Source organism: Tyto alba, unplaced genomic scaffold (assembly GCF_018691265.1).
Source record: "Tyto alba isolate M040663 unplaced genomic scaffold, T.alba_DEE_v4.0 Super-Scaffold_45, whole genome shotgun sequence".
Taxonomy (NCBI): Eukaryota; Metazoa; Chordata; class Aves; order Strigiformes; family Tytonidae; genus Tyto; species Tyto alba.
This window is the reverse complement of record NW_024881321.1, coordinates 41416142-41439041: the sequence shown is the minus strand read 5'-3', so window position 1 is coordinate 41439041 and position 22900 is coordinate 41416142. Positions and strand designations below refer to the sequence as shown.

Below are 22900 nucleotides of genomic sequence, written 5' to 3'. Positions count from 1 at the left end.
ATCTCTCGACCTGCTCCTACTACTGCGTGCCTGCACTCGGACCCAGCATCCAGCCCATTTGAAATCATTTGCCTTTTTATGACTGTGGGTTTCTGTACAGAGAACAGTTGCTGGGTCCAGGCCTGAGTTTTCTTCCTTTGTAACTACACTTGATGTGAAAACGAAGCACACCATTAAACTGTTATGGTAATTTATCCTTACACTTTCTGCTCAACAGGTTTGCTTTGTTTTAAAAGTATGTTTCTGTGATACTTATAGCTATGTATATGTAATTTTGTGGTTAAAGCAGAATAGACAGGAAAACCTTGGTTCCCACAGGAAACGTAACTCGACCTCTTGCAAGCAGGTAACATTTTCACTGTATCAGTGTGATAAAGAACTTCAAGGAGAGGCAAATCCTGCCAAGGTTTACACCTGCGTGCAACTGCTTGATGAGACTAGCTCGGGAGAGGTTAATGAGGTTTTTCCACCATTCGGATTCTGCTGGAGGATGCGGCTGGGTGGGAACGGGGCCTGAGAGAGTCCTGGCTCTCAGTAAATCGTGTGTTCAACTGCTATCTTAGGAGCGTTGGATCTGGTTCTGGAGGCGAGGATTTGTCTGTGGTTCTGCAGAGGACTCGGATGGACCCGGAACGTTTTTCCTGTGGGCCAGGGGTCTCGGCGCGGTGGTAGAGAAAGTGAGATTTTGCTGGCCGTCTCACCCCGGGGCCGGGAAAGGCAAATCAAACCACCCCCCCGCCCCACGGGCAGCGGGGTAGCGCCAACCACCCGTGTGCACCTTTCCTGTTACTATGTGCAGCCAGTGCCCCGCAGCCCAGCCGCGACAGCCGAACACAGGCCACGCCGTCCCCTCCACAGGCGCGGCGGGGGGGCGGCTGCGGGCCGGCACGCGGGCCCCCTCCTCACCCACGCCGCGGGGCCGAGGCAGGCTGGGCTGCCCACAGCAGCCGGCGCGGCTGAGCCCTCCCCGTCCGGTCGCGTCGCCCCAAGGCCCACGCCGCGGACACGCGTGGGCCACCCCGCCGACCGAGCCCGGGCGTTGCTGGCGGCGGGGCAGGAGCCGCCCTCGCTCTCCCCCGCCCCGTGGGGGGGCTATTGTTGGCCGGTCTCCTCCCCGGCCTCCACTTTTTCTCTCCCCGCGAGTTTACCCGGCAGTGCTTTGGTGCGGGCGCGTTTCCGCCGGTTTTTCCTGTTGGAGAAGGGAAGGGGGAGCTGTTTTCTCTCTCTGTATTTTGTATCCCTTTTCTCCTCCTCCTCCTCCTCCTCCTCCTCCCCCTCCTCCTCCCCCTCCCCGGCTATCTTTGTCTGGCTCGCAGCACCCCGCTCCAGCCCCGCCGCCGCCGCCGGGACGCGCAGCCCCTGCCCGCCGGTGCTGGGCGCCGTTTCATGCGAGGGCAGCGCCGCGGGGAGGGGGAGGCGGCGGGGGCTCTGCCGCGGCGCTGGGCGTGAGCCCCCCCCTCCACCCTCCATGCGAGGAGAGCGGGGCCGCGGCTGCCGCTGCCGGCTCCCGGCGTGAGAGCGCCGGGCCGAGCCGAGCCGAGCCGAGCCGAGCCGAGCCGAGCCGAGCCGAGCCGTGCCATGCCCGGGCCCGGGGCTCACCGAGAGGCTGCCAGAGGCTGCCGGCCCCGGCGCCGCTCCTGCCGCCGCCACCGCCGCGACATGGTGTGAGCCCGCTGCCGCCGGGGACACGCGCGGGCGAGCACCCACCGACCGAACCACCCACCCACCCACCCACCCAACCCACAGGCCGGCCGGGGCACCGCCGCCCGCCTCGGGGGGACCCAGCCCCGCGCTGTATCGCGGGGAGACGGACCGCGGCGCCCCCCTTTTCTTCCTCCTTCCCTTCCTTCACCTCCCTCTCCCCCCCCCCCCCCACCCCCCCTCCTCCCACCATCCATCTATCTATCCATCATCCCCCCGCCAACCCCTCCCAATGCTGAAGAGTTTCAACCCGGCGGGGCTGGAGTGAAGAAGGGAAGGGCGGAAGGGAGGAGAGGAGCTCCGCGCAATTCACAGCTGCTTCGGGGAGGGAGGAGGAGGAGGAGGAGGACGAACGAGGACGAGGAAGGGGGGGGGGGGGCGGCCTCGCTATTATTTAAAAGAGAAGAAAAGGAAAAAAAAAAATAAAAAAAGAAGAGACGGGAAAATGGCGAACGATTCTCCTGCAAAAAGTCTGGTGGATATCGACCTTTCCTCCCTGCGGGTGAGTGCCGGGGCGGCGGGGCGAGGGCCTGCCCCCCACTCCGGGGCTGGCGCGCCCCTTGCCGGGGTTGCCGGGCTTGGGGGGGGGGGGGGTGGGGGTGGGAGCGGCCGGGCAGGAGCCGGGGCCGGTACCGGGGCGCGGGGGGGGCCCGGCGGCTGCGTGGGGGGGTAGCCCCACGGGGGCGGGCGGGGGGAGCGCGGCCCTGGGCTGGTTTTCCTTTGTTTGCATGTATTGGCATGTGCGTGGAAAAAACAGGGCGCAACAGCTGCACGCCGCCAGCAGCCCGGCTCGCTCGCTGGGCTCTGCCAGCAGCCATCGCCTGACAAAAATGTAACCCCGCTTTTCTTCTCCCCCTTCCCCTTCCCCCCCCGCTCCTCCCCTCCCCAGGACCCCGCTGGGATTTTTGAGCTGGTGGAAGTGGTTGGCAATGGCACGTACGGGCAAGTCTACAAGGTTTGTGGCAGAATTTATTCTCCTTTTGTTATTGCCATTTTTCTAGAGGGGTACCCGGTGTCTCTGCCGGGCTGAAGGCGAGCCACCCGCTGTGGCAAGCGGAACAGTTAGGGATGATAAAAATGTTGTCCTTGTCATTGTTGCTGCCCGTGACAAGTTTGTCAGCCTCTTGGCTTCTGCTTTTCCAAAGGGGCACAAATTAGTCTCCCAAGTACCCATCCTGAAATGATGAAATAGTCCTTTATTGTCCTTATTCCCCCGGCCCTCCCCCCTCCCCTCCGAGAAATGACCGAACCGAGGGGACCCTGTCAGAGCGTGTCCGGGCTATCCAGATTGGTCCGTGGGTTTATTCAAAATTGCTGCTGGAAGTCCTTATGGAAGTTACTGCTGCGGTGACTTTAGACAAAGGCATTGGCCTTCATTAAATTTGTCACCCGGTTTCCTTGTTGGAAAGCCTTCAAAGTGCTGAAGCTGTCGAGGCGGGGGTGAGTGGTACCGCATCAGACCCCACCGTGCTGGGCAGTGCTGGTGTGGGGGGGGGCAGAGTGACAACAATAAACGATCCAAGCAGGGCAGCTTATTTTGTGAAAATCAGAGCTCCCAGAATAACCTGTTTGACAAGTGTATGACTTTAAAAAAAAATAGAAATTGGAGAGTGCCCATGTGGGTGTGAAACTAGCCTACTTTCCCCCCCCCCCCTCCAGTGTGCAGTCAGGGGAACAAACAAATCTTGAGATTGCATGACTTTGCAGTGAGTGCTAGCTACCAGGATGACTAATTATTCACACAGTCTTAATACTTGGCTAGAGATGGAAGGCTCCAGCCTTACATTGCGTAGAAATGCAAGGCACATTTGCAGAAGGAAAGAGAGATAACTGGAGATAACTGAGTATGCCTAGCTGCTTCAGGGTTTTTTTTTGTTTGGGTTTTTTGTTTTGTTTTTGTTTTTTGTTTGGGTTTTTTGTTTTTGTTTTTTTTTTTTTTTTTTTTTTTCTTATAAACAAGGCAGTATAATTGGTGAGTTTCCCTGATGGCAAGATACTGCTGCTTGCAGCTCCAGTAACTAAATAAAGCACTTCGGTGCCTCTTCTGCAAATGAAACACATGTCAGTTTGTTTTGAGGGCGTGAACCTCAGCCTCTGTGATGGAGAAGTAGTCTGTCTGCGCAGTGTGCAAGTTGCATTTTAGGACTAGAAGTGGAATAACCAGGATGCTGCTGTTGGCAGAAAGCTGGAAAAAAGGATGTGGCTCAAAAGGTCAGAGGAGACTGGGGAGATGAGTGAGAAACTGCACTTTGACACCACTATGACCATTTAATTTTTTTCTGACATTTTTTTCTGACAAGTTAAATGACACCATTTAATTTCTTTCTGTAATCCTCCTGCTCCCAGAGCTTGCATCACCTGAACCCTTCTTGCAAAAAAAAAAAAAAAAAAAAAAAAAGTAGGGCGTGAATGTGTGACTTGAAACTCTCCTGTTAATTATTGCAATTTGGTGCATTGTTTCTCGGCTTACTTGTTAATGCTTTGACTTAATGAGCAAAGTCCTCGGTGGTTTAACAGTCTTGACGATAGAAATTTAAAATTTTATTTTCCTAAAATATGCTAGAACTCTCCCAAATAGTTAGCATTAGAAATGAAACTCAGCACATGCATTTGTTGATTTGGAAGAGTGAATGAACACCTGAGGTCAAAGGGCTTTGGTGTCACTCATAACAGGGGGAGCATGGGGTGGTTTTTGTCAGGGTGCTAGTTTTAGTGTATGTCTGATGAGATTTTCCCTGCCCTTCCTCACTGGTTAGACAACGGTGGCAATATTTCCTCTTGCCTGATAACTGAGGGCACGGTGGTTTGGGTGCCAGGAATAAAAGAAATAGGTAAATACTGCTTTGCTGTAGAGCCTGTCAGGCAGTAGTGGATTTGACAGGTGTGTAAGTTTGGATTGGTGCTGTTACTTCTTAGGCATTTGTCCACATCTGTGTACATGGTCTTAAGATGTGGATACCTGACAGGGTTGTATGTAAATATAAAAAATACCAAACCAAAAAAGTTCCTTGCTGTGATTAAACATTGGCTTTCTTCTTAAAAGAATGCATTTATGTAAAAAAAAAAAAAAAAAAAAAAAAAAAAATCAGTGTGATAGTACAATAGTATTTAACTGTTCTTAGCCCCTTTTCTCGTTAGGAAAAATGCTTCAGGGACAGCCAAAGGTGAAACTGTGTGTGTATGTTTTGAAGGTTTTCAGAGGAACTGCATAACCGAGGGAAAAACGTGGTTACGCTGTGTTTGCTCGTTGCCTTCCGCTTTCCTCCTACCCAGCAACCTCTCCTCGAAATCCCTCTTCCCAGGTGGCTTTAGTTCCCTTTTAACCGCTCCGTCATCCCAAGGGATTGGCGGGGGGGAGGGGGGTGGGTGGCAGGGCTGGCTGGCTGTCTTTGAGGGCCCGTGCCCCGGCATCTCTGGGGCGCTGCTACTTTGATGGACTTCCACATTTTGTGTATCGGCATCAGCGATGATGTCAGCCGCGCGCAGGGCGCGGGATTGGCTGGCTACCTGCCACTGCGGGAGGACGGAGGGAGCGGGAGAGGGCATGACGTTATCTCTTTGTCTAGCTCATACACCCCGGCGATGGTACCGAAGGTCGTTTGCCTTGCTGGGGAGTCTGCTTTCCAGGGGTGATGGGAAGGAGGCTGCGCCGACCTGTTGAAAAGCAGAAAATATTCCAGTTTTTCTCCTCTTTGCCTTAGCTGAGCTTGCTGGAAATAGCTCAGATCTAGCCATTGATATTTCTATAGGTAGTTCGACCGTCGCTGTTTACTTAGCTACATATAGGTGTATATAGATGTATATACGAGCATGAAACACGAGGGCAGCCCTTGGTTGGTTGGCACCTAAATGCAAGTGGAGTTACTCCCTGTCACAAAGCTGTGTGGATTCTCCTGGGATTTTATGCCATTAAATGGGCTGGTTTATGCGGAGTGTACCGTGGGCCTGGGACCTCGGTGGTAAGGTGTTAAAAGTGCTGAGTTTTCAGCTGCTCTGCTTAAAGTCCATAGAGTTTATTTTTACCTTCAGAATCTGACTTACGCCTCGCCTGTGTGAAGGAGCTGTGCGTTTCAAGAGGAGCTTGTTATACAGCGGTGAATTGCGGGGGGGGGAAGAAATGAGCCTGAGGTTCCCCAGCCCTGGGTGCCTAAAAAAAAAGGGGGTGTTTTGGGAAAGCCTTTGGCCAGTGCAGGGGAGGGGGGGGCTCATTCGTCCTGGGGCAAAGCAGAGCTCCTCTGCCTCTCATCTGAAGTCATTGCCGATGGGGGACGAAGGGCCGGCCTGGAAGTTGTTCGCCTTTTCGTAGTTAGTTCAAAATCCGAGGACGGTGGCGTGGGAGGAGGAAGGAAGCTTCTGCAAGTCGCATCGCTTGTCGGTTAGAAAGCAAAGGGTTAAACCCCGGCGTCTGCCGTCTAACGCTTTTAAGGAGCCCCACGCCTCTGCTGGAGGTTCTTCGAGAAAGAAATTGCCTTTCCAGCAGGTCGGTATCAGCTGCTGGGAGCGGAGAGGCCTGTGCGGGCCTGTCCGGAGCAGCGGCCTGCGGGCCCGCGGCGGGCAGGCCTGGCGGGGGCTCCCCGGCCCGGGGCTCGGCGCCCCGACCCCCCTCCGAGCAACAGGGCGGTGCGTGCAGGGCACAGAACTCGGGCAGAAACCCGGTGTTAGACTGATAGTGCTTCTTTTTTTCCTTTTTTTTTTTTTTTTTTTTGGTGGGATCTGCTGTGCGGTGGGGGGGCTGGGCCTCCAGTCTCCTCAACTCGGTCCCGCTTTATCAGAGCCCTCTGGTGTAACTGGGACTTGCAGCCAGCTTACCAAATGATTAGCTGCCTTACGGACTTTTTTTTTTTTTTTTGGTTATCTTTTACAAATATTGGAGAAGCATTTTTAGCATTGCTGCAGTTAGATTTTAGTTTTTCACATCCAGTAGTAAGCTTAATTTGAAGTTTGGCTCGCACAAAATGAAAACAGTCTCGAAATTTGCCTCGAGATAATATTTGAAATGGGTGTTTGCTCCCCTTTTTTATTTTTTTAATGCAAAAATGACCCATGAGCTGAAGTCACTGGTTGATTTTTTGCAAATTTTGAAGTTGCTACTATCTGATCATTCATAGAGGCATAAGGCTTATTAATTTTGCTCTTGAGACTGAACTGAGTTAGTTTGCTCAGTTACTTCCTCTGTTTTTTGGGGTTTTTATTTGAGTGGGGGGATGTGTGTGTGTGTGTGTATGTGTTTGTAAAGACCGCTAACACTTCAAAATAGCTGTCGTGAGTGTGCTGTTAAGTCTCACAGATAGACATCGTAATTCTTTTGTAGCAGCAATGACTAGGGGGAAGGATGTTTCTGTGTGAGATCTGAGGCATAACAGGAGCACACCAGAAAGATGAGAATTAGGGATGATACTCCTAATTGCCCTCAACACAGGCCGCTGTGGCTTTCTAAGAGCCTTGTAATAGTTAATTCATAGTGAAGGCTTCTTTTGTTGATTTATGTTGCAGCCTTCCAAAACTGCATGTAAATGATGTGTATTGTCTAACTGCTGGCTCATAAAAGGAAATGATGTAAGATGTGATCGTTTAAATGCTGATTTGAAAATAAATTAAAACTTGGATAAATGTTTTCCCACGCTAAGGATACTCTGTTTTTGTCTTAATGGACTTTTTATCTTACAAGGTGACTGTGTTGGGGGGTAGGAAGAGAGGACAGTGCTTGGTATTCTCTACTAACTCAGTTGAATTTCCCGCCCCCCCCCCCATTTCTTTCTCACACTGCTAAAGGGACATCATTGTGGATTCAAATGATTTTGTTAAACATGAATACAATTCCAGTTTTATCACTATAAAGACAAACTGTACTGAGGATCAGTGAGGTCACTGGATTTCAGGAACTGGTCCAGACCAGCTCTCTTAAGTATGAACTGCAGTTCTTCCCTTCCTCCTCAGATTTTTCATGGATTGTGTTGCAAAGGGAGAGTTTGCTGTTGGAGAAATCGGGAAGGACCAGACAATGGCTGGAATACTGGCCTTTTGCTGTGTCCTGTGGATATATGTTTGCCTTCCTGTACTCCCCCAAACTGGCTGAACTTTTAACTAGTTCTCCATCACCCAAATCCTTATTAATTAAACATACAAAAGCTAGGCAGGTGGCCAGTGGGGATTACTGATATTTATTTTTATTAAAAAAAGAAGAAAAGAAAGCAACCTGCCAATTGTGGGTGACCACATGTCCCTCTTGTTCTTCTTCCCCCAGTCCATCTGTCTGTTTGTCAAAACATCGTGATTTTTTTTTTTTTTTTTTTGTATCTTGTCTTAAATCAAATTGCAGGCTCCTGGGGCAGGGACTCCTTATTCCTGGAGTAATTAGAAGAGGACCCAGGTGTGTGCAGGGCTTCGAGGTGATGGATGTAACAAAATAGAGCCCAGAGTCTTATGCTGACTCCTAGGAAATTTTTTCAGCTTTCTATAAGAAGATTTTTCAACTGATGTGGATAAAATTTCAGTTGAAATCATCTCCTGCTCTCTCTTTGCTTTTTGTGTGCATGTGCTCTCTCCCTGTTGGCAATGGTAGGAGTCATTTCCCCAGGTTTATGAAGGTGGATGGTTTTTCCTGTGAAGGTCTCTGCATCTCGCTCCAGGCATGGGGAAGGTGAGCTTTATTTGTAAGGCCTGGGACAGGGATATTTATTAGTTTATGGATATTAAAGAAAGAAATGGAGAAAAACAGGAACATACACCTTCCATTCCTTGCTTTATTTTTGCTCTCTCCTGGTAATGGGAATTTTAGTGACATGTTACCAACTTCCAGGCACAAGAGCCACGGCAGTAGTGTGCAGAAATGCTTTTTTTTGGCCTCTGTGATGATGGCAGGTCTGTGCCTCCTGCTCTGGGGGATGATGTAGAGGAATGTCCCCAAAGGCAATCCAGCATCACAAGAGGTGCTCACCCTTTGCATTTCCCTGCCTTCAGTGTATACATTTTTTAGTATAAATTTTTGGACTAGAATGCTAGCTGACTTTTCTCATGTGGTCTGGTGTGTGTTTGTGTATACACATTATGTTCTAGTCATCTTCTTTTCAAGTGGTACTTTCTGTTGTGAGAGCGATTTCAGCTGGGTAGGTCGTGTACCTACCTTCTCGAGATCTGTTTTCCTTGGAGGAAAGTGGTATTTTTGTTTTTCCCCTTTTACATTTCTGACTGTACACTCTGGCTCCACCAGAAGTATTTCCCCCTGCCTTTGGGTGATGCTGATATTTAAGCTCAATAGCATTACATTGACTTGCACAATGTGAGCTTGACCGTGGTCAGAAGTTACAGTAAGATCCTTATCTGCGGTGTTATTTTAGGTCCCAGTCCAATTCCCACTGGAGCTGGTGGAAAGAATTCAACTTGCTTGAATGAGAGGTAGATTTGGGAGGGGATCTCAGTTTTGCACAAGTGTTTTCTTATCAAATACCTTGCATTTGTAACATTATGGGTCCCTGATTGTTTCTCAGGTTGGCACAGGCTCAAGAAAAGATACTGTTGGCTCTAAAATCAGGCAACTGTGGGAAGGAGGAGGAAAAAACCCACAACAGTGCATACTTCTTGGGAACCTTGAGGTAGCTTAGAATGTAGAGGACTTGGAGACTTTGAGACTGCATGGCAGTATTGCTTCCAAAGTGTATTTTCTGGCTTGGATGTGATGAGAAACACTTGCACAGAGGCACAAAATACGACACTGGTTACAAACTGCAGAGTGCTGCCAAACGGTCAATATGCTGTTGTGAAGTTCATGACGCCACCCTAACCCTCACTGCTGGTCCCTTGCCCTGTCCTGAGCAAGCAAGGCTTGATGTATCTCCTCCTCCCTGGCCACGGGGCTCAGCAGTCCTGACTTCTGTGGTATCTATTTCAGTGTTTGAAAAAGGACGGAGCAGCTTTCTGAAAAAGTGAATACAGATTGGAGACACGATAGTCCTGCAGGCAGAGCAGTCCTGTGCTCTGCTGGGCATTGCCATCCTGCAACAGCGTGAAATCTGCTGAATGTAATGAAGAGCTATGCTTTGACCTCAGTGGTATTGGTTTTAATTTGCTGTTGATTGGGAAACTTGTCAGAAGCACCACTGAAGAAGGATGAAATCCCAGAGACCGAGGAATGGAGGTTCTCACCCCCTTGCAGAAGCCTTGCACTTCTGAGGCACGTAGGGACCAGATGGATGTGTGGATGGAGTGGGCTGCTCTCCACTTTAGAAACTGGTGCTACTAACTCCTATCTCAGGTACCCTGTGCAGCTCACTGTAGCAGGCATAAAGGGTGTTGGCTTCTTCTCCCTGGGGTTTTCCCATGTCCTCCCCCTGCTTGATCTTGCATCATACTGACAAGTGAAGGACCAAGTCCATGGGAAGATGTGGAGTTAGGAAGAGATAGTGGGACAGCTCAGAGAGAAGCAGTCTTCTGGAGGTGAATTTACAGAGGGAATCAGAGTGTGAAGAAGGAGAAGCTGGCTTAAGTATTGAGAATGAATTAGTGGGCTATTCGTAGCTGTGGGCAACAAAAGGTAGTCTGGAATCAGGGAAGTGCTTAATACAAGAAAAATTAAGGGACTGCTTAATTGTCAGTAGAAATATGTTAGCATATATAATTTATATTTTAAACTATATATATTATGGAAGAGATTAGCTTCTACCCATGGCAGTTCACTAGTGAGCCAAGCTTTGGGCTTATGCACACTGCGGGAAGGTTTAATGACACAGGTTTTTGTACTGATTTCAGCATGGCCGGGGCTGTTGAGACCCCCCCTCAGCCCACCTAGCAGTGTTGTGACCATGTGCCAGAATAAGTGATGTCTTTTGGGGGGTGATTGTTTAACAGTCCTGGCAAAATGCTTCTTTTCCACCAAAGCTGCGCCTCCCTGGGTTGCTCTGCCAGTGTAGCTGTCGTTATTGCTATACAAACAGGACACTGCAAGTGCCAACAGGTCCTGATCAGCTTGTCTAGTAATAAAACAGCTAATGTGGTAAAACTCCTAATGTGGATGCAGTTATACTGGTATTGTAGTGCTTATCTGGTATGTCTCCGTCACCTCCCTTTGGAGCTGTCCCATGGTGCGTTGATAAGAGCTGCTCTCCGTGCAGGGACCAGAGTGACTCACGGGTTTGTACCTGCCTCCGAAGGAGCCGCGTGGGCTGCAGGCCCGTGGTTCCTGAGGCAAGGTAGCACTGCCCCTGGAGAAGGTCTGCTGTGGGCTGAGATCAGCAGCGTGGCTCCTGGGGCTGTTGGTGGTGCACCACGGCCCTTTATCCGCTTCCTTCCCTGCCCCTGTGTGCCTCGAGCGCCCCAATAACTCCCTGGCTCTGGGATGGCTGGCGAGGTCCACTTGCTTAATGCTCTTCCCACCACCCTGGCCGAGGAAGTCCTAAAAGATCCCTCTGAGCACCTTGCATTTGCAGCTCTGGAGGCGGGGGTGCTGCACTGCTCCTCCCTTGCCTCGGAAGGTTTTCCTTCTTCTGGGGCCACTCTCCACATGGAAATGTTGGTCCTCACGTGCATCCATAACACCTGTCTGCCTGCTCTTTGGCTCTTCACTTTGTATTGTATTATCCCCAAAAATGTTTTTTCTTTCTGGTATACCTAAGGAGTTCCCTTCAGCTTCACCGGGTGGTTTATGACAATGAAAATTGGGCTGGTTTTAGGTTTGAGTGTTTCGATTACTATCTTTTTATATTGTACCAGTCCACAGTATGGACTTGTTAGCTCTGGTTTCTGCCCCTGGCATCTTCACCAGAGGACAGAGGTGAAATGGGAGGATGTTACTTAGGTAGGTAAAAGGATGGCAGCAGCTTGAAATACTCATTTGCACTAAATCTGAGTTTTATTAACTTCCTGTGGACTAGCATGGCAATAGTTTACTCCTGCTGGTCTGTCTCAAAGCTGATGCACTTTGTTTGGGATTTTGGCATTTGGAACTGTTAAAAATTACTTGAAGTCTTAAAAATACAGCAGTCAATTTCAGTTAAGCTCTGAGTTACGTTTCAATTACTTCTTCCTAGGATTTTGTGAGAGTAGCTCTAGGGGATGACAGTGGGCAAGAGTTCATGATTCTAATTTAAGCAGTAAGATCAAAACAAAATAAGCTTGTCTCAAAACCTGCCCCCTACACTTGAAGCTATTTGATGGTATTAGGTTGTTTTGTTTTCAAACCCTGGAAGGATAAGTTTAAGGTCCATGGACCTTAATGTATTATAGTAAAGTATACTATGCTGTACTTGGCTTTATGAATCTTAAAGTCTGGGACTGCAGCAACATTGTTGCAGTTGATTATTTTAATTCGTTTTCATGCTTCACAAGGAAAATTCAATAGAATACCTAAAAGGAAGCACCACTGTACACCTCTGACAAGGCTGTTGTCAAGATGGAACACTTGTAGCTGAGTTCCTTGCAGGTAGGGGTGCATAAAGCAAATCAAAATGCTGATGGACCCTTAGCTGTAGTCCACTAGCATGTGCTACTGCAATAATCAAAATAATTATTGGGGGAACTGGTGCAGCAGTGTTTGCATATAATGATGAGGTGTTTGGTGACTGGAAACCCTAATTGAGTTTCTTTTGTGCTTCTCAAAAAACCCTGATAGTGTTGTGTATCTCCAGTTATTTTATGGTGGCCTCATAGGTGAAAAATGCATTTTGTAGTGAGACCTGCAGATATGCGCATCTGCTCAGTGGTTTACAGCTTGTTTCTGTGCAGCGGGCTTGGATGGTACTTTTGGAGGGTGCTTAAGTAGGTGGGCTGCCTACTGTCTAAATCTAAGCTGTGTGCTTCAGGACTCACAGTGGAGAGAAATAGGACAGGGGAATGGCCTCTGGAGATAACTACCCTAGGATGAGATAAATTGCTCTTTATCTGAGTCTTTATCTGTTGTTATAATGGGAATTTAGGATGAATGTCTCAGCTCTATGTCTTCTGGGTGCCTAAGGTCAGGCAGGTTGACCTCACTTGGTACCATGCATATAGCAGCTCCTACAGTCCATCATCTCTGTGGGATATATAGTAGGAGTTGAAGATGCCTTTATAAGTGGGTGTGTGAAAGTGAATGACATGTAAAACCCCTTTTTCCCATCACTGGAAGGGAACCATACGTTTTCCCAAAAGACTCATAAGGGACCTGTTTTTTGCATGCATTTACCAAGAGGTGAATGTGCTTGCCCTTAGCTACTATCTCTGCACCCTTATATGAAGGCTGGGACCTTAATTATACACAGGTTTATTTCTGCAGAACTTCTGAGAGATCTGGTTGAGAAGAGCTATCAGTGTGAAAAGCAGTCAGTGCCTTGTGTCTCCTTTCTGTGCCCTCAGCAGTAAGTTCTGGGGTCTTTCCTGTGCAGATAAATTATACTTCTTCAGAAAATGAATTTATGCTAGGTTACTGTTATTCAGGAGAGAATTACAGAAATACTTTAACTCTTTTGATGATGTTGATAAGGGTTGTAATTAAGTGCCTGACATTCAAGTTGTTCTTTTTTTTTTTTTTTTTAAAGGTGTGCTTCTCTGCAAGGTATCGTTTTCCATCAAACATTTTTTTTTTCTTTTTTTTTTTTCCCCTCCCACATTGTCGTATTGCTTCTCCGTAGCTGTAAACTCAGCTAGTAGAATTCAGTGTGGTTGTGAATCTTATTTTTAAATCTCAATCTGTTGTAAATCTGAATATCTTTTCTCTAATTAAAAGTCAGTTTTTTTTGAGGCAATATACTGCATGTTTCTTCAGCAGCTACAGCGGACGTTCCTGAAGTACCTGGAGTTTCATATTCTGCACCATTTGTTAAACAGAACTGGCAATTGCATGGTAGTCTCCTGTATAAACACCGAAGAAAGTGGAGCTCTCGTGTGCTTCTCCTCTGATACTCAAGTAATCCACTGTGCTTTACTTCAGACTGAGGATGTGGGAGGGAGGTACAGTGGGGGAACTGATGTAATTTGTTCCCAGCCACCCAGAAAATGCGTGACAGAGATACAATCCAAATCTCTGGATACCAAGTTCTGTGCTTTAATCAAAAGAGATCCCTTCTTTGCCTTAGTGATGGGTGGGATCGGCTTTCACGCTTACCCAAGCCAAAGAGAGGGAAGACTTTGCATGTTGACCCTTTGGTCTCCTAAAGGCTGCCCAGAGGAAGGGGCTAAACGTTCTTGGGTGACTGGGCAGGTGGATCTCATAGATCAAGACAGTACCCCTGCTTGTTTTACTTCTCTTTGCAGTGGAATTGTTATGTGCTGTCTTGCAGTTGGCAAGGTTTCAGTTGAAGTGAGTTTTGCAGAAAGGCCTGAACTGAATTGCTCACTTTTAACTGTTGCTTTCTGTAACGGAGGTGAGGCAGGTATTAGGATATTTTACCATGACTAAACAGCAGCGTTAATACCTTTAAAATTGGTATATTGACATTTATGAGCAGATATCACATTACAATGATAGCTTCAGGGGCCTTCTGCTGCGTGTGAGAGCTCTTGGTTGATTTAGAAAGCAAATAAATAAAATTTTAAAGCCACCCTAACACAATCAAGCATGTTAAACCGAAAATGCAAGGTGATGCCATATCCTTAGTTTAGCCTGCAATCCACTCTTATTTCGACAGATTATGTTAACGACGTGCTGTTGCAGGAGAAGGAACGAAAGGCACAGCATTGAGAGCTACAGGGGAGTCTTGGATGTAAAGGACCTCCCTGATTTCATGGCAGGCGTTTTTTTTTTCCGCCAGCGCTATACCTCACACCCAATGTGCTCGTCCCAGGGTGTGTTCGGAGGAGTCCCTGTGCCGCAGGGGCTGGGGCTCTGGCAGAGCTGTCACACCTCCAAGCCCCCTTAAATTGTCGCCTTCGCCTGTGTTTCTGGTGTGGTCTTGTGGGGGAAAGAAAGAATGTCAGCCTATTAATAGTGACGGCGCAGGCTTTCTCCTCTTCATCTGTTAAAAATCGCTGGAATGCTTTGAATAACAAATTACTGAAAAAGCTTTTTTTTTTTTTTTTTTTAATTTTTTTAATCTGAGTGTTGGGAAAGGTGCGATTTGCTCCTTCCTTTCCCCTCCGTGAAACACAATGAAATTCTCTGATTTGACCTGTCCTTGGGGGCTATGGAGCTCCCCCTGCGCATTTTAGGTTCTTGCCAAGAGTTAAGTTCTGGAGCGATGACAAGTGACTATGGAGAAAATGTTTCAAGTCATGTGAAAGAAATGTTACTTGCTAAATAACTTGACTGTTAAAAGAAGGGATGGGAAAACCTTTTCTTAGCCTTTGTGGAAGTCTTATATGGCAAGGAATGAAAATCTTTAATATTGACCTAGTTTTATTTGTATTTAAGATCAAAGGGCTCTTGTGAATGAGTTGCTTGTTTTATATGTCACTGGTTTTATGGTTTTCTGAATGGCTTGAGGCAGTAAATCAGTCCTGAGTAGTGCTACTTTTCCTTAGGTCTTCTCTGAGGTAATGGAAGAGTGCTCTGGTTTCCTCTTCAGGAATAAAAATATAATAGTTATTGAGCAGACTTCTTTCCAGCTAAGTTGCTGAGTTTGGAGGTGCCTCCTCACGGACCCAGTGTGGTGGCAGTGCTTGTGCTGGGTTTTGGGAAAGGAAGAGAGGATCTGGCAATGAAACCTCTGTCGTTGACACTGCAACTTCAGTCGTAGATCCAGCCCTTGCTGCATTCAGGGTTTGACTTTGGAGTGTCCTCTTCCGCTGCTGCTCTGCACCTCAGCTTTTTGATAACAAAGCGTGTAGTCAGCGTGTGCTGTTGTTGTAAGGAAATATGTTTTGTATATGTATGGCGTGGCTGCACTGGGCTTTATGGGAAAGGGGAAGGTTTTATTTTGTGCTCCCCACCAGTAGGATTTCCTACTGCAGAAAGGAGAAGGGAAGGTAAAGCAGGCAGCTGAAATGCCTTGGGTGGTATCTGGTTACTTTATTCCAGCAGGCAGAGGGATCCGGCTTGCTTACATGTTACAGAGCTGTGCTGAAAGTACCAGGTCTTGGAGATACCTCGACTCACTGGAGAATCTACTGACCCAGTAGCACCATAATGTGGATTTTAATCATTTTCTGTAACTCAGATAGGAGAGGATGGGAAAAGGGAATGTAAACAGCTTTTCAAATCTGTAAAGATGGCATCAACTTAGTTTGTAGATCCTTGGGAGTTTGGAAACAAAGCCAATAGCCTTGGGTATTAAAGTGTCACATTGCTGTTAATATCCATTCACCCTGCAGGATCAATATGCTTAGGGGAAGAGGAGATGAAATTATTTCTTGGCGTACTGTTGTCTGAACTGTTGACTAATGTGGAATGGCACATGGACATGAAAAGCCCTTGGAGAAGGTGTGGGTGGTACAGTACTTCTGAGGTGGTAGTTTGGTCTGCTGAGCTTTGGCTGCTCGTGGGCCTGTGTCAGTGGTGGTGGATGGTGTTGAGTCAGCAGAGCCTCTTCTCACCTCCTCTGCTTGGAGCTGGTGCTCATGGTGAGGGGTGCCCAATAAATGGGGAATCTCATAAAGCCACTTGCATTGCTGAACTTTGCCGAAACCTGGCTTTTTGTCAAGGTTAGCTGAGAAGTTGGGAGTGTGTTTTCCTTCCAAGAACTCTTGGTTTAAAGCTCCATTAATTGTATGTCAGTTACCATATGTGTTATGATAATAACCAAGAGTGGAAAGGACTAGATTTATTTCAGTAAACATTTCACCTAGTAAAACTTTAATAGCTTGTCTGCCTTCAAAGGCTATTCCTTTTTTTCCTGTGCGGATTCTGCACCATGCACCCAGCAGCAATACAGAGTGTTTCCCAGAGAGCAGTGTTTATAACCCGACCTTGAGGTGCTGCTCTTCCCGAGAGACGGACACGGCTGTTCCGAGGATGCTCAGGCCTGAGGTTTTTTTGCAAGGCGCAGATTGGGTTTGCCTCTGCTGCGCTGAATTCTGTGGGTTTCTTTTAATAGTGACTATGGACAGCTTTGAAAGATGATAAAAACAGCACGCTGGGATGACTAGGGACTTGCGTCTGAATCACAGCCATCAGCAAAACCACCTAGTTTCGGGAACTGTTCTGCATGACGGCAGAAAAAGTCTTGTGAGCACCCGAGCCAAACTTCTCTTCAACAAATACGTGATTTCATGATTTGAATGTTGCGAGGGAAATGTTTTGGATGTCTTTGCTGCCTTAGGCTGGCAGGAATAATATCCTTAACAGATTATGCAGACTGCCTCTATATTTATAATTTAAGAGGTGTAAATGTCATTTGAGAGAAAAAGAAGTGCGGTAGAATAAGAGCATGGTAGAGATAATCAATCCTTCTGCAGTGTTCAGGTGTATATTGGTTTAGTTTAGATTATTTTTCTAAAGCTAGAAGTACTTTGTCTGTCCAGGATCAGGCTCTACCTGCTGAAGTCAGTGGAACTAAACTGGTCACTAGCCTGGCTGTGCAGCCTGGGGTTAGAGCTGGGGTCAAAGGCAGGCACGTTTTCGGTTCAAGAAAACGTTCCCTTCTCCAACTTGAGAGAAAAAAGTATTCTTTCTAGAAATACCACTTTTTGGAAGCGTCTCATGTCTTAAATGTCTTTGGCTTATTTAATCTTTTCTCATAGAATTTTTTTTTTTTCTCTTCTTTTAGTGGTAGCAGGTTTCTCTCCCTTCATGTGGTTTGTTTTGTCCTTCTCACTCCCTTCCCTCATACTCATCTGATGTGGGTGAATTCCTCCTGCTGCTCTCCCTTCCTATAAACTCTACACTCATCATCCTTTGCATTTCTTCCTCTAGGTTTTTCTGTGGCTTTTTTTCTTTTTTTGGTATAAAAGTAACTAACAAATAGAAAGGATCTGGTTAAATCCATGTGACCTCTGGTATTGGCTGTAGTTCTGCCAAGATGAGTGAGATTTGTTTGTTTTTTCATTAATGTGTTTCTCCACACTCATTCTGTACCTCCTTTAGATCTTTTTTTGTGGTCTCTTTTCACCTTGGCTTTCCGAAGAAATGAGGCTCCGTTCATTTTACCCTGTCCTCAACACTTTTTCAACCTCAGGGATGACTTCAGCTGTGTTTTGGTTTGGGTTACAGGTCTAAAATCCTTCAAAGTTTCACGAAAAATAGATGACTAGGTAGATGGAAGGGAGAGAGCCTGTTTGCTCATCTCCTACCCCCTGCTTCCTTGTGGAGAAAGCCTATTAAAGACCCTCTTTATTTGGCAATGGGAAGGTGTGTGCCCAAGATGAAGGCTTCAGGCTTACTTCTGCTTGCAGTGCTGTTTGCCTGTGAGGTGGAGGCAGAGAGGTCACATTTGTTAGCTGTCAGCGGAGCGAAAAATGAGAAGGAAAATAAGAAGAAAGTCTTTTGCTCCACTGGGGTAGGGTTTTTTGGTTTGTTTTGTTTTTGTTTACTCCCCCCCACACCTTTGGGGAAAAAACTGTGGTGCCATCCCCTGAAGGGAAGGGGTTCCTGGCTGGCGGAGGCGGCAGTCAGAGATGCTCTGTGAGGATGCTCTTTCCCAGGGCTCCTCTCTTTGCTGGGATTGAAGGTGTGAGGTTTGTATATGCTAAGTAAAGTGCATTGAAATGCTTTGTCTAGACAAGGCACACTGCCCTTGACATATGCTAAGTCCATATAGTTAAAGCCTCGGGTACTTGATGTGTGCTAACCTTGGGTGGTAAATCCAGGGCTAGACAAGCCCCCTGAGGAGGTGGTGGACAAGGTGGGGATTTCTTTGCATTAGTCTTTGCTGCAACCTCAGCTGGTGCCTGAATGCAAAACTGCTAATAAACAGTCGTAAACCCTGGATGCTGCTTCTCTTGTCAGCTCCTGTCTGAATAAGGGCTTTTTCATGACACATGCTTGTTTGCTCATGTTTCTCTTTTAAGGTAAGTAGTTAAACTAGGCAATAACCACCAGTAATTCAGTGCTCTGTTAAGCATGTAATAAACCAAGCACCAGATCCCTCAGTCTCAAGCCATTAGAGACTGTTGCCCTTTGTTTCTCTCTTTGGGGGGAGGAGGGAAGAAATGGGGCACAACCGACTTGTTTGGTGTGGAAAGGACAAAAGGGTGGCTGGATAGAGGAGAGGTGTGATGGTGCGGTGATCCCAGGGCAGGCATCGCCATCCTTCCCAAAAAGTGCAGGACCAAAACCTGGCCGTTGCTCTGTGTCTGTAAGGGCAAACTGTTGTGGATTCCGCTGTAAATTTGGTTAAAAAAGGCATTTCAGCTCCTCATGGCTGGTGCTGCATGAAGCACCAGGTCTCAGTTCATCCTCCTGAGCAGAGTGGGCAACTCTCGTTGACCACAAAGCTTGCTGTCATTTTCTGACTTTTGTTTAATCCAGGTGCAGCCCAGCTGTGGAATAGTAGGCAGTAGCTGATTCAGTTCTACACTGTTTGCATGCATTGCCAAAACACAGCCTTTTACTGAGCTACCAAGTGGATTTTGTTGAGATTTTTTGGTTTTGTTTTGTTTGGGATTTTTTTTTTTTTTTTTTTTCCCCCCAAATCTACTTGATGCAAGTGTTGGTGCAGAGTGGAAACAAAGCAAAGGTTTTAATCAATGTGTGGATAAATGTTTAGGACAGGTGTCTTAAAGTTCTGGGAAACTCTTTATGTAAAAACAAAATTAAAGTGCCTTCTTATCTCTGAATTGGCCCTTTAAGTCTCAAACCCAGCCTCTGCAAATCAGTTTTCTCTTTTGTAAAGAGAATGGCTTTATGCTATTTCTTTGCATGATTTTGTGAAATGCTTTTCCAGAGGGGAGCTTTCTTACACATATGCAGAACAAATTTTAGCAAAACATTTCGCTTTCTTCTGTCTTCAGACTTACGAAAATGAACTCTGTCATGGCTTTTCAAAGTGTGGGTTTAAGCAAAAGCTCTCAAGGCATTTCAGTGCTGATTCTGATGCAGCTGTTAGTTTAAGGAATCTCTTTTTAAACTGGAGGTGGCTGTTAATTATATTCAGGAGACAAAAATGCAGTACTGAGCTGGATAAACTGTAGTTTAGCTGATACTTATTTTGAGGTTGGGTGTGGCAGGTAAAAAAAGACATTCTGTCAGAAAGATAAAAGGAGAAGGACTGGTTTAAATTTTAATACAACTAATTTTTAACAGCTTTGTATAAAATTTTCTCCGTCTGCAACATATTTTACCAGCACTGCCATCCAGGAGGGCACCATCGCTCCCCGCCACCCTGCTTCCACTGCCTCATTGCAATGCTTCTGGCTTCTCAAAATTTGATGCGACTTTTACATGCTCAGTGCAATTCACAGTAGTACATTTAGTATAAATGAATTTAGTTTCCCAGTCCTTTAGATACAAGGAGGTGCCTAGTGGCTCTGCAAATGCTGAACAGCAGTGTATAAGACTGTAGGTGTTAGGCAGCTGGTAGAGAGGGAGCGGGGGAATCGAGGGAGGAGAGCAGGTTGTCCCCGTGTGTCTGACTTCAGCTTGTTGGCTTGCAGCTTCCACGTGGACCGTCACCACATCCCGTCTCTGGTTCTGTGGGTTAGCCTGTGCGATCGTCCCCCTGAGACTGTGTGGGCACAACGGCCTTAAGAAATGGTTCATTTGATTCGTTGGGATGATAATAACATTTGGTGGGGAAAGATTTAAATGTGGAATGACTGCCCTTGGAGCCTGGAGCTTAGTCACTGTTTTCTTTGCCTGTTGAGCTTCTCCTCCCCGAATGCGGCCGGGGCCACCCGCTCCCTGTGCAGGATTGATGCTCTCCCCTTGGGAGCTGCCTGCCCCTCTGTTTTGATTTGGACCCTACTGCCCGGGCACTGCTTTTCCTGCCCTCCCAGGGAGCAGAGTGGGTGGGAGGGGTGTGGGACACAGCAGGCTTATTATACTCAGAGTTTCACAGCCTGCCTCATTTACCAGGTGAAGTAAAATTAGTTACCCCGTCAGATTTTTCTCACCTTGTGGATGAATTGTGGCGTGCATAAGGGCGTCTGTGGCCTTGTGCCATACTGCGAGCAGTGGGGGGATGAAGAAGAAGCTGATGCACACCTCCTCTCCAGTGTTGTGCACACTGGTTGCTGCTGTATCTTTATTCAGTCTTTCAGGTGCTGGATAATATTGCAGTGGTCTCTCTAGTAGCAGCAGGCAACAAGTTATAAAGATCAAAACTCTCCTACTTGGATATCGGTGATTTTGAATGTACTCACATAGGCATCTTCCCAGGAATACCATGATCACATCTATTGCTCAAGCTGTTTTTTAAGATTCCCTCCTTCCCCGCCCCCTGCCCACCCCTACTCCCTTGATCTGCAAGGAGGTGACAGTTGTGGGAGGATTGAGCCAAGTCCGTTTTTTAGGTATTAGGATGTACTTAGAGGAGTTTCTGTTGAGACCACCATCTGGACAGAGATTCATTTGCTGAGGAGCTGCTTTGGTTCCAGGGGAAAACTGTTCAGATGTGGTGTATAGAGTACTAGCAGGCTGAAAAGGCACTAAGGGAACGTATAGGCTACTATATGTTTGTTTTAGGACTGGGTGTTTCTGTAAGATTTAACTGGATGACAAATATCAGGAAGCCTGGGCAAATGGACAGATCTGTTTCTCGGATGGATTGGTGCTGACCTCTGTAATGCACTGGGTAGGCAAAAGGCTGTAATCATTGTTAATTGCTTCTATATGGAAATTCAATAATAATATAAGTGCCTGAGTACTTGGGAATCGCTCACTTCCATCCATTGATCTGGACCCCTCCCATGTAGGAATTGCTGAAAGCGGGTTATGTTCTTGGGAAGAGTTTAAATTACAGCAAATTTCCAGCTTGACCTCTTGAAGTGTTTGGGTTGCTAGAACAAACTCAGGAGAGAGATGCTCTTGCCCTCGGACACGGATCCTGTTTGTCTTGCTCTGCTGAATTTAACCTGCTGCGTTTCATGCTCTCTCTGCTGGGATTGATTGAAGATGAGAGCTGGGGCTGGAGGACACACACACACGTCCTGCTCTGGGGGGCATTGCACTGCTGGGGCTTCACATTTAGGCACCAGAAGGATTAAAGGGTGCACTTTGAAAAGATACTCCTTCATCTCACTGATAAGTGGCGCAGAACAGGCAGAGGGAGAGGAGGTTAATGCCCCTTTTACCCGGGGTCTGTTTAAAGAAAGGCGGTTGTTTAGCTAAAATATACATCCACAGTTCATTTTTGTTTAAACTGAAATTACTGAGTAAAGAAAGGCATCCTGGGAACAGATTAGGCCGTATGCGAGGAAAGGAGCACACTTCTCAAACTCAGTTGTCAGCAGCATGCTTAAGGGTTTTCTGTATTAACTATTTGAGTAATCTGTAGTAGGCTTGGATCTGCATGCCTTTAATTACTTTTGAATTTTTAAGCCTGCAGGATTCTGACACTTCTTTCAATTTTCCCTTTTTTCTGCCTCCCCCCATTGATCCTCTTTCATCGTGGAATGAGCACTTGGGTATAACTGGCCATAGTCACGTCCTGGTGATGGGCAGATCACTGCAGAGCTGGCCGTAAGGCTACGCTTCCAACTCTGGGAGGTCCGGAGAGCTCTAGTCCTGAAATGTATTGTGTCAGAAATATTTGATTAACATTATTGTATTAGCATGAGGTTGGCTTTATTGCTACTTCCTATACTTTATTAAAAATTTGTTATTAAAAGTGCAAGCATGTGTATTTGCTTCTAATGAATCCTTTCTTTCTCTGCTATTGGCAGCAACTTGCTATAGTGTTGTTAGCAGCCAGTGCTTCCAGGGATGGGGGGGTGGGGAGAGATGGGTGGTAGGGGGAGGCATTTGCTCCTTGTATTTTCTTTGAGATTATTTTATTTTATTTCATTATTAGTCAGAAAATATTTAGGGTTTGGTGTGTTTTTTTTTTTTTTTTTTTTTTTTTTTTCTTTCTGCGGTGGGGGTGCTGGAGAGAAGCTGATTCTCCCTGTGCATTTTGAAGCAGAGTTCTGGATCTTGCTCTCCCCTGCTGGGTTTTATCTGAAGGATATTTGCCTGTCTATGGGCTATAAGGATGTAGGTGCCACCGGCTGCCGTGCCTGTTTGCTTTCTTCCCCCCACTCCCAGCTGAACAAAGGTCGGACTTTTCACCTGCTCCCTGCTTTGCATTTTCAGCGTTTGGATAAACTTGTCTTGCTGGGGAGCCACGAGAACAGGCGATTTCTGCTGTGCAGGTGCACCCGCATTATTTCCCCGTGTGATTTATGTCGGGCAGTGCGGTGGTGTTCTCAGAACGCTGAA

At 47.0% G+C, this 22900-nt stretch overlaps 1 protein-coding gene across 13 annotated transcripts in view; it reads left to right on the top strand.

Moving 5' to 3' along the window:
• The first annotated feature begins 1234 nt into the window (after positions 1-1234).
• Positions 1235-22900, top strand: part of MAP4K4 (mitogen-activated protein kinase kinase kinase kinase 4) — a 170507-nt gene continuing 148841 nt past the window's right edge. For 6 of the 13 annotated variants that reach the window (XM_032997005.2, XM_032997003.2, XM_042805826.1 and 3 more), the window contains exons 1-2: positions 1235-2203; positions 2591-2656. In XM_032997005.2, the coding sequence (XP_032852896.2) occupies positions 2147-2203; positions 2591-2656 (123 nt within the window). In that variant the 5' untranslated portion in view covers positions 1235-2146. The remainder of the gene's footprint in view (positions 2204-2590; positions 2657-22900) is intronic. The other 7 variants (XM_042805827.1, XM_032997010.2, XM_032997009.2 and 4 more) reach the window with 2 other exon arrangements.